The sequence below is a fragment of the Lygodium microphyllum genome, chromosome 29 (genome assembly GCF_053477565.2).
Source record: "Lygodium microphyllum isolate KBCC chromosome 29, Lygodium_microphyllum_v1.1.10, whole genome shotgun sequence".
Taxonomy (NCBI): Eukaryota; Viridiplantae; Streptophyta; class Polypodiopsida; order Schizaeales; family Lygodiaceae; genus Lygodium; species Lygodium microphyllum.
Window position 1 is genome coordinate 101,440,515 of NC_141163.1, and position 13,345 is coordinate 101,453,859.

General features: G+C 40.2%; 1 protein-coding gene across 2 annotated transcripts in view; it reads left to right on the plus strand.

Moving 5' to 3' along the window:
* Window positions 1-4,344, plus strand: part of LOC148010967 (spindle/kinetochore-associated protein) — a 107,760-nt gene extending 103,416 nt beyond the window's left edge. For both annotated transcript variants that reach the window (XM_087671668.1, XM_087671667.1), the window contains one exon: window positions 3,926-4,344. Coding sequence is in view for 1 of the 2 variants with exons in the window: in XM_087671667.1 (XP_087527793.1) it covers window positions 3,926-4,008 (83 nt within the window). In the remaining variant the exon portion in view is untranslated. The remainder of the gene's footprint in view (window positions 1-3,925) is intronic.
* The last annotated feature ends 9,001 nt before the right edge of the window (window positions 4,345-13,345 follow it).

Consider the following 13,345-nt stretch of genomic DNA (forward strand, 5'->3'; position numbering starts at 1 on the left):
TGATTAGTCCTTATTGTATTCAACATTCTTTTGGAGTTCAGTGCAAATTTTCTTCTTCCATTGCAGTCTTTCTCTTCCTCTCACTCTCCTTGTTTGTGTTGTTCTATTGTGCAATCTCACATAGTATCATTGCTAAAGTGAGGACTTGGAGACTCTACAAATAGAGAACCATACGTAAGTTGTTTGAAGAAGATTTGTCACGAAGAGCGCGATCTTGCTACTTTGTTTGGGCCTTCTATGGAGTACATCCACAACTCCTCTTGTAGAGTGTAGCTGATTCACCCTCCATTTAGGCTTCTTGACACAGAAATATAGATTTTTTGAGGGTCTTTGCAGGTCTACAAGAGTTATGGAGTACAACAATTCAATGGTTTTGATGACTTGGATCAAAGTTTTTCTTTTGAAGACACATGTTTCTCATAGGGCCAGTACTTTCAGCTACCACAACCGTCATGGCATTCTCTGTACAGGTGCTAGGTGTTCCTTTATTGCCAAAAGAAGATTAAGTTGGCAGGTTGAACTACTCCCTTTGGTTTGGCAAAGTGGAGTGCATTCTCCACACTTTTGATCTATTGTCTTTTGTTACTACCTTTATTCCTTGATCAGTGGAGGAATTGATTCTACGATGGACCAAACTGTCTTACATGATCAACTCAACTCTTGAGCCCGATCTTTTCTCTTCATGAGCCTATAGGATTTTGTTCTTGGCCATATGAAGACTTCAAACAACTGCAGAAGTATGGACAAAGCCCTTGACTCTCTACTATCAGAAGAGCTTTGCTCACCACATTACCCTAGAGAATAAACTTACGTTGCTCTTTGTTGATTATACTCCTTATATAAAGGATCACATCAATAAGTTGGAGAATATGCGGGATGAGTTTGCCTACCTTGGTCAAACTATCTCATCAAAGAACATGGCAATGATTTTGCTTACCTAGTGCCCATCTCCAATGTATGATGTTTTATACACTATCTTGCTTACCACCAAGGTTCGTGACATACTTCTTTGGCAATAGCTAGCTCTCTTGTCTTGAAGCATGATGAGAGACTCCAAGTGATAGGAACCAATGGATCCGGCTCCACAAAGGCTGTTATAGCAAATGCATGAGGGAACAAAGAAGAGAAACAAAAAGGCTAATAACAAGAAACAATATGATAAGAAGAATGTGAAGAAGGATGGAAAGAAGTCCAAGCCAAAGTGCCCACACTATGGGAACTATCACGAGGACATGAAATAATCAAATGCACAAATATAACTTGCACATGTAATGTGCGGGTAAATTATTTCATGTGGGATCCATGACGCCAAGATATCAATTGATGCCAAAGGCAAAACCTGTAATAAGTTACGCTTAACAAATACTAGGTGGTACCTAATGTTAAATTTGGGCCTATAAGGGTCAATAATTGCTCAAGGATACTTGAGAGCCAAATTAGCCTAGCCAATTTAATTATTGGTTGGTGAAATTAGTTGGAAAATGGGATTAGAAGGTTGTTACTTGGCAAAACTTACCTATGCAATTGGAGAGAAGGCTATTGAAAGTTGTTGGCAACCTCTCCTCTCTCTCTCTAGCAATCTCCTCTCTCACAATGGTTGTAACTAGACATGGCCGATTTCTATGCTTAAAGATGCAAGGGATTCCTTTGGTACCTCTTTGTATCAACAAGACGATGGTTGTCTTTTGTACTTGTGCAATACATGTCCAATTATTTAGTTTGGGGTTTCTTTGTTGGCACGTTTTATGCACAACCTTGGCATTAAGCATTGGTAAGTAGTGAAATGTGTCTTTTGGTATCTCAAAGGCACTCAATTATTTAGCCTGTGTGATCCTCAAGAAATCATACATTTATGAATAGTGATTCGATTGGTTGTTTTGACTATTGGACAGCAATCTTCCGCTCTTATCTATATTGACAACCATACATAGTATGGGGTAGTTTTGAATATGTGGGAAATGTAAATGGCAAAAAATGGAGTTTTGAAGTTTTTGCTAGTTTTGGAAAGAGGGGGAGGAGTTTTGAATTTTAACATTAAATCCATACGTGGATACTTAAATATATCAATGCTCACAACATTTACTCAAATTTCACACAAAACTTTAAGCCTTTACTTATCTATATTGACAACCATACATAGTATGGGGTAGTTTTGAATATGTGGCAAATGTAAATGTCAAAAAATGGAGTTGTGAAGTTTTTGCTAGTTTTGGAAAGAGGGGGAGGAGTTTCAAATTTGAACATTAAATCCATACATGGATTTTTAAATATATCAATGCTCACAACATTTACTCAAATTTCACACAAAACTTTAAGCCTTTATGTTACATGATTCATGAAATTTGAACATGTTATGACTTACATCATACATAATCATTACAAGATTGAAGAAGGCATGATAAAAAGAAGGAAGAGGAGGAGAAGAGGGAGAGGGAAAGGAAGAAGGAGAAGGAGAAGGAGAAGAAAGAGGTCAAAGAAGAAGGGATTGAGGAGGAAAGGGAGCTGCTAATTGCATGGACAAGAGAGAGGAGCAGAGCAAAAATGCTGGAGTGGACATAAAGAAGAGAAAATGAGAAGAAAAAAAGTTTTGGATAAAACATGTTGTTGTAGGGTGGATAGGCCGAAATGTGAGCTTCGGTTGTTTCGGCAAGAAGAAACAACCATTCCATTTTGATATACTATGCAATCAAAGTACCATGGCAGTTGTGAGAAACCCAATGTTTTATGTTCTCAATAAGCACATTGAGGTGCATTATCATTATGTAAGAGAGAGGCTTCATGCTTGGGAGATTGACTTGGTTTATATCCCTACACAAGACAATTTGGCAAATGAATTTACTAAGACTCTTTCAATGAAAAAATAACATATGTCAAAGAGAGGCTCTATGCAAGGGAGATTGACTTAGTTTACATTCCTCCACAAGATACTTGGGTAGATATATTTTCTAAGGCTCTTTTCAGAGAAAAGTTTAAAGCTTTCCACAAGGCTTTAGGCTTACTACCATTTGGGGATTGAATCTTGATCCACCATTCCTTATATACAATCACATCATTCAGTTCAGTGGGGTTTGTTACACTTACGTGTTCCTCCGTTGTTCCAATGTGGACGCTCCCTTATCCATGAGCAGTTTTTACCTTCTAGCTAGAGAACGGGTTTCTTTCTCATGTGAACACCCACTTTGGGTGTAGTACTTTAGGATAGTGCTTTCATTCTATCATTCTCGCATCAGTGGATATGCCCTTGTAGCAATCTTTTCTTTTCTTTTGTTATTCATTATTCATTGTTCACTGTGAGTGTGTATATGTGTGCATGTAGCTGAGCATTGACCTGATAATATTTTCCTATTTTATGTTGAGTTGGGTCCTCTGCCCCAGGGTCCCCAAGATGATTGCAATTTTTTTTCTAATTTTTGGATTTTACGATATTCCAACTCATTCAAGCTGTACAGTCTTATCTCAGTCCTTTTTCTTGGTAAGGAGGAGTCACTATTGCATGGAGGTGTAGATGGTTAAACCATGCTCCAAAACAAGAGGGATGTGGTGGAAGGCTGCAACTTAAATTTGTCATTAGAGAGCCACCCATCTTTACTTTGAAGGAGGGTTTGTTGGATATTTCATAGTTCTAATGTGTGAACAAGCTCTTGTGCCTAATGTTAATCCTATGTGTGAATAACCTCTCTCTCTCTCTCTCTCTCTCTCAAAACCACACCCCCAAATTTAGGGCCAGTCACCTATACAGGTCCTTATAGCTTAGTTGACTGCAGTGGATCGTCACTCTGCAGGATGTAGTTGTTCATGATTGACTGAGATGTTCATCTTCATGTAAGTTCGTCCTCAGGAAGATGCATTATTTGAACTTACTGCAAGCCTCAAATGCAAATGATTTTGCCAGTCAAGGCGGTTTGTTTTGCCCTTCTGGTTGCAGGTGATGCTGCAAGTAAGCCTGATGTCATGGCTCCAGAGGATCTCAATCAGACACTATTCTCCTCATTAATTCAGGCTACATGACACACACATCTTTTCGGATCACCCTAAATTGCAGGTGAATTTCCAGTCCGTTAATCATTCTGGACTGCAGAAGGACCGGTATACCATACTGGGTACAACTGCAAGCATATCTATCGTCTATTCTTTAAAATGCCTCAAATCAGGACAATGACTTATGATCACAAGCATTTGTTGAGTGCTTATTAAGTTGAGGAGCAATCATTCTATCCATTTTGAGTGGATATAAAGCATGTTATAAATATCATAAACAATTATGGTAGCTTGAAAACATGTATTTTGATTATAACTTTTGTATACGATATTGAATTTAGGTGTTCTATAGCTTAAAATAAAGAATGCGATAAGAGTGGCATATCTCAGTATTCATAGAGTTGATTTTGTGTAGTTTTTTATGTTTTATTTTACACAAATAGTTTTGGTTTGAATAATAAATAATAAATTTCATAATGTATGTATGATGCTTAGAGGATATTTCTTTAGTGCTTAGATGGTATGATTATGCTTTTGGGATACTATTTGGATTGTTTAAAGCTTGATTAGCTTAATTTTATAGAGATTTGTTATGATTATGATAATTTGGATAATAAGTATACAACAATGAGCTTCATACTTTAAATGTCTATTGTATCTACATAGTATTTTGAATATATATATCTATGATAATGTTTAGCATTGATGTATGAGTTTGAATATAATTATGATATACTTTGATTCTTGGATTTAAGGTACATTTAATATAATTGGGCTTTTGTTAGTTACTTTGAACTTTTATGTTTACTCACAATTATTGAAGCTTCATTTGATACTTATATGCTTCAAGATGTATTTATAATATGCTTGAGCTTTTTAGATGCTTTGGTGTATGTTTTGAGCTTTGATTGCTCACTTTGCATTTTGGATTTGCAACAATTTGGAAGACACTTGTACTTAGCAGAGCTTCATTCTTTGAGATAATGGGACTCTTGATTCTGTATATATTATCTTATATGTTGGATGTAATTATCTCTATTTGTGTGCTAATTTGATTTGTATGCTTTGGACATTGGCACTAACATCTGGCAGTAGTTTGTCAGTGATGTATATGTTTATGGAATGTATAGCTTATTGATAATTTGAGTTTATAATAATCTTTGGTATTGATAGTCTGTGCTTAATCATTATTAGTTTTATTCTTTGCATCATGGTTACTACTTTAATATCCTTGGCAATGGGAGCTTGCTTTCTTAGCTATTTGTTCAAAGTTGGTTTTACATATACATCTATTTTTATTTTAGCATGGTTGTAATTTCAATTTTTAGAATGGCCTTAGAGAGTAGATATTGTACTTAAGCAGTCTATTGCTTGTAGTTGCTAAATAACACTATACTTTGATATTTTCTCTTATTTTATCTTTGTTTTGATTGAGTTTTGGAGATTGATTTGCAATCATTTATAACAATCCATTCTCTTGGATTTTACATTAATATATTGTCATTATGATCGGTTTTGTAAATAATAATTTTGTTCTTTATATTGAAAAGCTAAGTGACACAAACTTCATCTATCGAAAGACATTAATATGGTAAGTATTGATTCAAAAGAAGTAGGCATGGCCTTTGAAAACCAAGAGTGTAAAGCTCTAAGGCATTGATCATGATACTTAAGATGAGTTGGATGAGCTATGTACATTCACTATTATTATATTGTCATTGTCAAAACATATTTATTTTAATATTGTGACACTTGAAGATAATGCTTTGCAGTTATGTGAAAAGATATATAATCTTTATGACAACTAGAGTTATGCTTCATAGATGTATTGGCTAAAATAGCTCATGGATCTTCGCATGAATAAAGGAACTAGTGTGTTTGTGCATTTGAATGAGTTTCATTTGATTTTTAGTCAGTTGACTTCGCAAGGTATTGAGTTTAAGGATAATCTTTCTCTCGTCCTTGCTTATGATACTTCTTGAGTCATGGGACACTTTTTGTATTACCACGTTTACTCATATGTCTAAGGAAAGTTTGAAACTCTATGATGTTGAGGGTTCCTTATAGAGGAGATAAACAAAAAGAATGTGTTGACTATTAGGAGCAAACATGATGGTAAGACCAATAATGATTGTTGTAGTAGAGATTTACAAATGTCTTAGTCTCGCGAGTAGTCTTATAAGTCTAGTGGTTGTAAGGCCTCTCTTGTATGTTATTATTATGGAAAGTACGGTTATATCAGGCTATAATGCCATAAGATGCACAATGATAAGGGCAAGGAAAAATGCAAGGACAAAGTGTAGGATAAGTTTGATAGTCGTAGCATTGTTTGTAGTAAGTCTAATGTGAAATTAAGGCGATAAATGGCTTGGAACTTGAGTCTATTGGTGATTATATCTTGATAGCTTCTCTTGTTGCTAGTCAATTGGTTGATGTCTCGTATTCACTTTTTCTCAATGTTGACTCATTGATTCGTTGGCTTCTTTTCATGTTACCTTGCATAAGGCTTAGTTTTATTTCTATGACACTTTCTATGAGACTAGAAAATGACTTGGCATTGGTGATATTAGACTATAGTTTACTTCAAGTAGCTTTTATGTTACATAATATACGCCATGTTTCCACTTTGACTACAAGTCAGATGATGTAGGGTATCATATAACTTCTGGTGATTTTATGTGGAAGTTTACCCATGGGAATCTTATCTTTGCTCGAGGTATCAAGGCTAGTAGTATTTATCCCTTGCTTGTGTTCGAATCTATTGACCATGTTTTAGCTATGGTTGACTTATTACCTGTATCTTTATGGCATCGCTTTGAACACATATCCTTAAAATGAATAAAAATACTTTTATTATTTATAATATCTTTTGCTCCTTGATTACAAGAGTTTTGGTTTATATGATTATCTTTATGGCAGACATGTACATATTTTTTATCAAAAGTTTGGCATTATGCACATATGTGAGCCTCTAACTCTTGTTTAATTTAATGTATGTGGTTCCATGCCTTGTCAATCATTGGGTGGCATGAAGTACTTTATGATTTTTATTGATAATTATTTGTATAAGATTTTGGTATATTTCATAAAGCAAAAATTAGATGTATTATCTATCTTTCAATATTAGCTTCCTCTTGTTAAAAACTAATTTGGGTATAGGCTAAAATGCCTAAAGTCAGATAATGGGGGTGAATATATCTCTAAAGCATTTGAGCAGTTTTGTGATGAGTGGGATATTAAGCATTAGTTGATCGTCCCTTATACCCTATTCCAAAATGGTATTATAGAGTGCACATAAATAAAAGGATTCAAGAGAGAGTTCATAGTATGCTTAGCCATGCATGCTTACCGTAGCATTTTTAGGATGAGGCAATTACTACTCTCATATACTTAATAAATAAATTTCCATCCACTACTATTAGTTGTCAAGTTGCAAAGGAGATGATTTGAAAAACCTCCATCATATGCTTATTTGCATATCTTTGGATGTGAGACTTCTTACCATGTTTCCAAGGACAAACTCAATAAGCTAGATAATAAATCAGTCAAATGCATCTTTCTTAATTATAGGAATGCATATGAGATAGGCTATCACTTATGGGATCCACATGCTAGAAAGGTAATTTATAGTATCATAATATTTTTTTCCATGGGGAGAAGATACATAAGCAATTTGAGTCGATAGTTTAGGTGCGCATTGTGATATTTCAACAGAACCCTCATATTACTTAAGCTAGACAACCTGCAGTGGCTATTGTTCCAATCGCCCATGATCATGATGTTGGACTTTATGTATATATCCCATAGCCTATTTTGGGACAGTCTACTAAAGATAGATGTCAGCCCAATTGGTTTAAGCCTTAAATTGATCGAGTTATGGTGACAGATATTGATGAGCCTCTTACTTATGATTGAGGCCACGCACAAAGATGATAGTCACTTTAGGGAGACAACCATGCAGTCAGCCACAAGTTGAATAGTGTCCCTCGACATCTCAAGCTAGTATATAAGGCCAAATTGGTTGCAAAGGATTCTAAGCAAGAGCATGTTATTGATTTTAGTGAGGTCTTTTCTCATATGGTCAAGATAACTACCCTAAGCTTAATAGTGGCTTTGGTTGCGCAATTAGATTTGGGCCTTTATCAAATGGAAGCAAAGATGGCTTTCTTATATAGGGACTGTTAATCCCAAGTCAAGAAGGTGGAAAAATTAATCAAAAAGTGGAAAAATGATGGAAAAATAGCAAAGATACGCAGGTGGCCTCTAAAGCCAAGTAAGTATTTTGGGTTAGTTTGTTTGTTTGATGATTGGAAAATATAGAGAAATCATTTCAGTTTGTTGCTTTCGATTCTTGTTACATTTAGCATAGGATAGGATTAGGAAATCGAATCGAGAAAGGGTAGGGTTTACCGTTGCAAAATAGGGTAAAATACGGCATAAATCATGCAAAAAATAACAAAAAACTTGCTTGGGATGCTCATTTGCAACCATTGCACAGAGAGAGAGAGAGAGAGCCCGCAAAGATTCGATTCGATCTCATTATCGGAGAGCCTACCGCTCACCTCAGGTATACCAATCACTTTCCTTGGCACCCTAGTTAAGATCTGGAAGTTTGTGCTGGAGTGATTGTGTAAATCGTGAGATTTGATCGAAATCATCGTCGCATTGCATTCATCGCGCCGCATTCAGCCTATCTGAGCAGCCGTTTTTGGGCCAAGTCTTAGAATTGGCCCTCGGCCCTTGCCATTCGGCCGACTTGGCCCAGAAACCCTAATCGACCCTCGGCCCGAAGTCTACTTGGCCCGTCCAAGTGATAGCACTTGGCCCCATTGAGCAACTCGGCCCTTGGCCCATTCAAACAACAAGACTCGGCCCTCGGTCCACGAAAAGTTTGGCCCTCGGTCCCTGCAATTCGGACCAGTTGAGGCAAGTATGAATTTGTCTCAAATTTTCAGAAATTTGACCTAATCCGACTAAAGCTCAACAACGCAAACTGTCGCAAGTTGTCCTGACTCTCAGAACTTGATTCTGGTGCACGAAATAGACAAAATCATATGGCGCAGCCACTTAGCAGCTTGAGTAGGCTGTCGCGACACCTAGAAACCTAGAGGCAACCCGTTGAGCCATCAAACCCTAATTGAACCAAAAAAACGAGCAAGGTAACGTAATAGAAAAACCCTAAACCCCGTCAAGACGGCCAGATAATTGATCGACAAAGCCTATCAGGCCCAAAATGAAGCGAGAGTGCGTAAGAGGCTTAGAGATTGTTTGTCGCACTCACCTTGAATTTTTACACTTGAAGTACACTTAAGGAAAACTGAAAGCCTGACTGAGCACAAGTGCCATGGAAAGAACACATACACTGAGTGGAGATAAATTGAGGATGTATTTAATAAGTCAAGGAACTCACTCAGATAAACCAGTCAAGGAACCCACCAATAGGAGAGGACCCAAAGACAGACAAACCATCAACACACGAAGTAGGACCAAGCAAGCGGCGCCAACAAAGTGGATTTGACAAATCTACTCAACCTCATCGATAGCTTGGTGGAGCACGAGAACTCGACTATGGCAGAAGAAAGCTCAGACTACAGGTCTAACGAGAAACTCGACTTAGGCATCTTCCCAGAGGCTATTCAGCAAGCTAGTCAATAGCTACGATGCACACGCCCGGTATGAGCACCGTAGCAGGACAGCAGATGCTATCATCGCAAACTTAGAAGAAGAGAGGAAGCTAGCCCACAAGGCATTGCAAAGCATAGTTGAATACAATAGAGACCAACAGGCTAGGAGCCAAAGGCAAAGCACAGAGTTGTGTGAGGTGCAGCGGGTGCTGAACTTAGCCAGTAGAAACCAAACGGATCACGAGAGAGCCCTAGAATGAGACTTAACGCTGAGCGAGCTTCTCATGGAGTGACTGCTAGACAACACCGCAGCAGAGCAAAGTGCCGCAGCATTGGCAACACCACCGCTGGCAAGATTAAGAGCAACCCAAGGCTTTAAGAGCCAATCTAAAATCCCAATAGTCGCAAAGCAGCTCGACAAGTACCAACCCCACGACGATCCATACAACTTTGTAGAGCAGTTCGAGCAAGTCTGCGAAGCCAACGGTCTCAGCGACCTGACTCAGCGGTCTCAAGCGTTTGAGCTTTGCTTAGGTGACAAGGGTAGGACTTGGTATACAAGCTTAGATGCTCCAGAGCGAGCCAACTTTAATGGCCTCAAGAATCTCTTCATCAAGAGATTTGCCAAGCTTGGATACTTTGACAATCTGCTGGTACGACTGATGAATGTCAAGCAGAAAGAGAAGGAGGACATTCACGATTATGTAACCCACGTGAGGAGTCTCTTCAAGAGAATCCCTATGGGCGAATGACCGACTGAAAGAGCAGTTTCAACTGTATTCATCAACAGAATTCGAAACGAGGAACTGTATAAGGCTTTGGCAGGCAACTTGAGCTTGCAGTGAGACGCGCTAGCTAGGGTTTTTGAGGAAGCCATCAGAGTTGACGATCAGCTGAAAGAACGGAGCCCCAAGAGCTCAAACTCAGAAGAAACCAACTCGCGAAGTTCAGAGAGAGCATCAGCCTCTAGTGAACGATTAGTCCCATCATCCCAAGATAAGGAGAAAGCCACCGAGATAAACCAAGACTTGGCTGATGTCAAGATGGAGATAGCCAAGCTGCAAGACATGTTGAGATGACCAATGGGCCCACACGTCCAATGCGTGTATTGTGGCAGAAACCACTTGCCATCCAAGTGTCAAGACCCTAGGTCAAGACCTTGCGCTAATAACTGCGGCAGGTTCGATCACGACGTCGCACATTGCAGATTGCCGAGAAGACTTTCGTACTTGCAACCATACGGCCAACCTTATCTAGAGAACAGGCCGCAACCACTCTTCGGAAGGGGAGCCCCATTGGCCCTTTCTACACCTAACGACATTAAGCCGGTTGTTCCTAGGATGGATATAAACCCTACAGGCATACCTAGACCGCCTGGTCCCTACGTGACCCATCCACTAAGTGACGCTCCAGTCCACTACATGGAAGAGCCAAATGAGGAAGAGACTTATGTATACCCTTACGTCTCTCACGACGACGAGGGCAACGCAGTCCTTATGGACTATCGACCAGTACTGGTGATGGCGTTAGGGAGAGGACGAGGTAGAGGCCTAGGAGGGCAGACACAGGATCCAATCATCTGTTGGACTTGTGGTCACCCAAGTCATGTCTCATCACGTTGCCCTGAGAGGAGCAAAACACAGACAAAGCCGACCTAAGGTGCATTGAGTGCAGAATCACCCATCTCTTCGTCGATTGTCCAAAGCGAAAACCTTCTTCAAGTTCATCCAATGTACCATCTATCCCATTGGGGCTGTTTGGTGTCGAGAACCTCGATGGGGAGGCTACACCTAACCCATTGCGGGTCATGACCCATGCCCAGATGAAGGAGGCCGGCATATCACTGCCAGGACCTAGCAACCTCGATGCAGCCGCTATAGGGAAGAAGAGCCGCAGGCGGAGAAAGAAGAGGTCGAAAGCTAAGATTGGACTGAAAACTGAGAGTGCTACAACTTTGGCTGTTGGAAAGAAGGTCACAGACGTAGATGCAGAAACTTCAGTCCCTAAGACGGCCGAAAAGGGAAGTGCTAAGGTAGGGGAATACCCGTATCCGAAGCGCCAACTAGAGGCCATAAAGAAAGTGAAGGGATGGGTGAAAGAGACCCAAGAGCATTTAAGGGACACTGAACCCATCCTAGAGGACGAGATCGATGATCTCTCCTGCATAAGCATGCCAGTCTCACCCCCTCGACCAAAGTCAGGAGATGCGACCGCACCACAAGCAGCACCGCTTAGGCCAAGCCTTGATGCTGCAGACCCGCAAATCAATCACGACCATTGGCCATGACAATTCGGTTTAGGAGAGAGACGAGCAGCCAACGACCTCCTTACCATGCTAGTGACCACCCCTGTGACGTTAAGCTTAGGAGACCTGCTTAAGCAACATCCCATCCTATGGCAAGACCTGAAGCAGTGGGTTGAGGGGTCACGAGAACAAATTGCTGATCTGCACGACCATGATGCAGAAACACAAATACCGAGTCTAACGCTGCACTCTGTGCCAAAATCCTTGCACGTTAATGCTTTCTGGGAAGGCACCGAGATGCATGCAGTATTACCGGTCCTAGCCATAGGCGACACGACGAGAAAGGGAATCGTAGAAATGGGAGCTGGGGTTAGTGTGCTGAGCCACGCAGTACTTCAAACTTGTGGAAACCCACTTGTCGAGACCACTTGGTTTAATGTCACATTAGCAAACGGCATGAGAGTGAAACCATTCGGGATACTTGAAAATTGGCCAATGATGAAAATCATAGGTGTCCAGTTCTCTGTCGACTTTATAGTCGTGAAGGGAGTGGACTACAATTTCCTAGTAGGCCAACCCTAGATGCGCAATGCCAGAGTTATCGAAGATTGGGGTAACGGCTTGATCTTCCTAGGCAACAAAACGGAAGCTGTGAGGGTAGAGATAGACACTTAGAAGACCTCACGAGTCGACTTGGATGCCATCTCTGCAATGCTCAAAGGTAACGCTCAATTCAAGAAGTCTTATGGGCCCTTGACCAAGTATATCCCATGCCAGAGGATGAGCGAGATCGGATGTATGTCCTTGCTACAATCGGCCTACCGTTCTTGGATCATGAGGTATATAAGCAAGCCATCAAGATGAGGGGCAAGTCTAATGGCATGCCCTTCGTACCAATTTGCATGATGGCAAGACCCTTCGTGGGAGACCTAAGCCCGTCACCTTCCAAGTGCCAAACAATAAAAGAGAAGTCCATGAGAGATTTTGGAATACTTAACGGACAAGCTAGCTAACAATCGAGCAGTAAACTTCAAACCACTCCAGGATCTCTTAGACGAATCCAAGTGGCAATGGACTAGGGTGCATGACTTAAACCTCATGTACAACTGGGCCCTAGTCCTTGATCAACGACAAGAGATATACCATGCCCTAGGAGACGACGAGCAGTCTTACGCAGAGGACTCTAATGACGAGCATGAACACTGTCAATCCTTCAGTGCGAAAGTGAGGGTGAGATAGATACCGTAGAATATGACACTGAGGGACATGAAACAGAACAAATACGGGTAGAATCCAAGCCACAGAAAAAGGGTGTCTTCAAGATAGAGCGAGGGGTCATACACATGGATTGTGCTCGCGCCTGGTTAGAACACGTAGGAGCCATAGACTTTGAGCAAGCAAGCCTAGCCCAACCAAGAACAACACCAATGCTTAAGACAGAATCACCATCTGAACTGCGACCACCAAGGGAGACCACCTCTTCTAACGAAGACAGGGA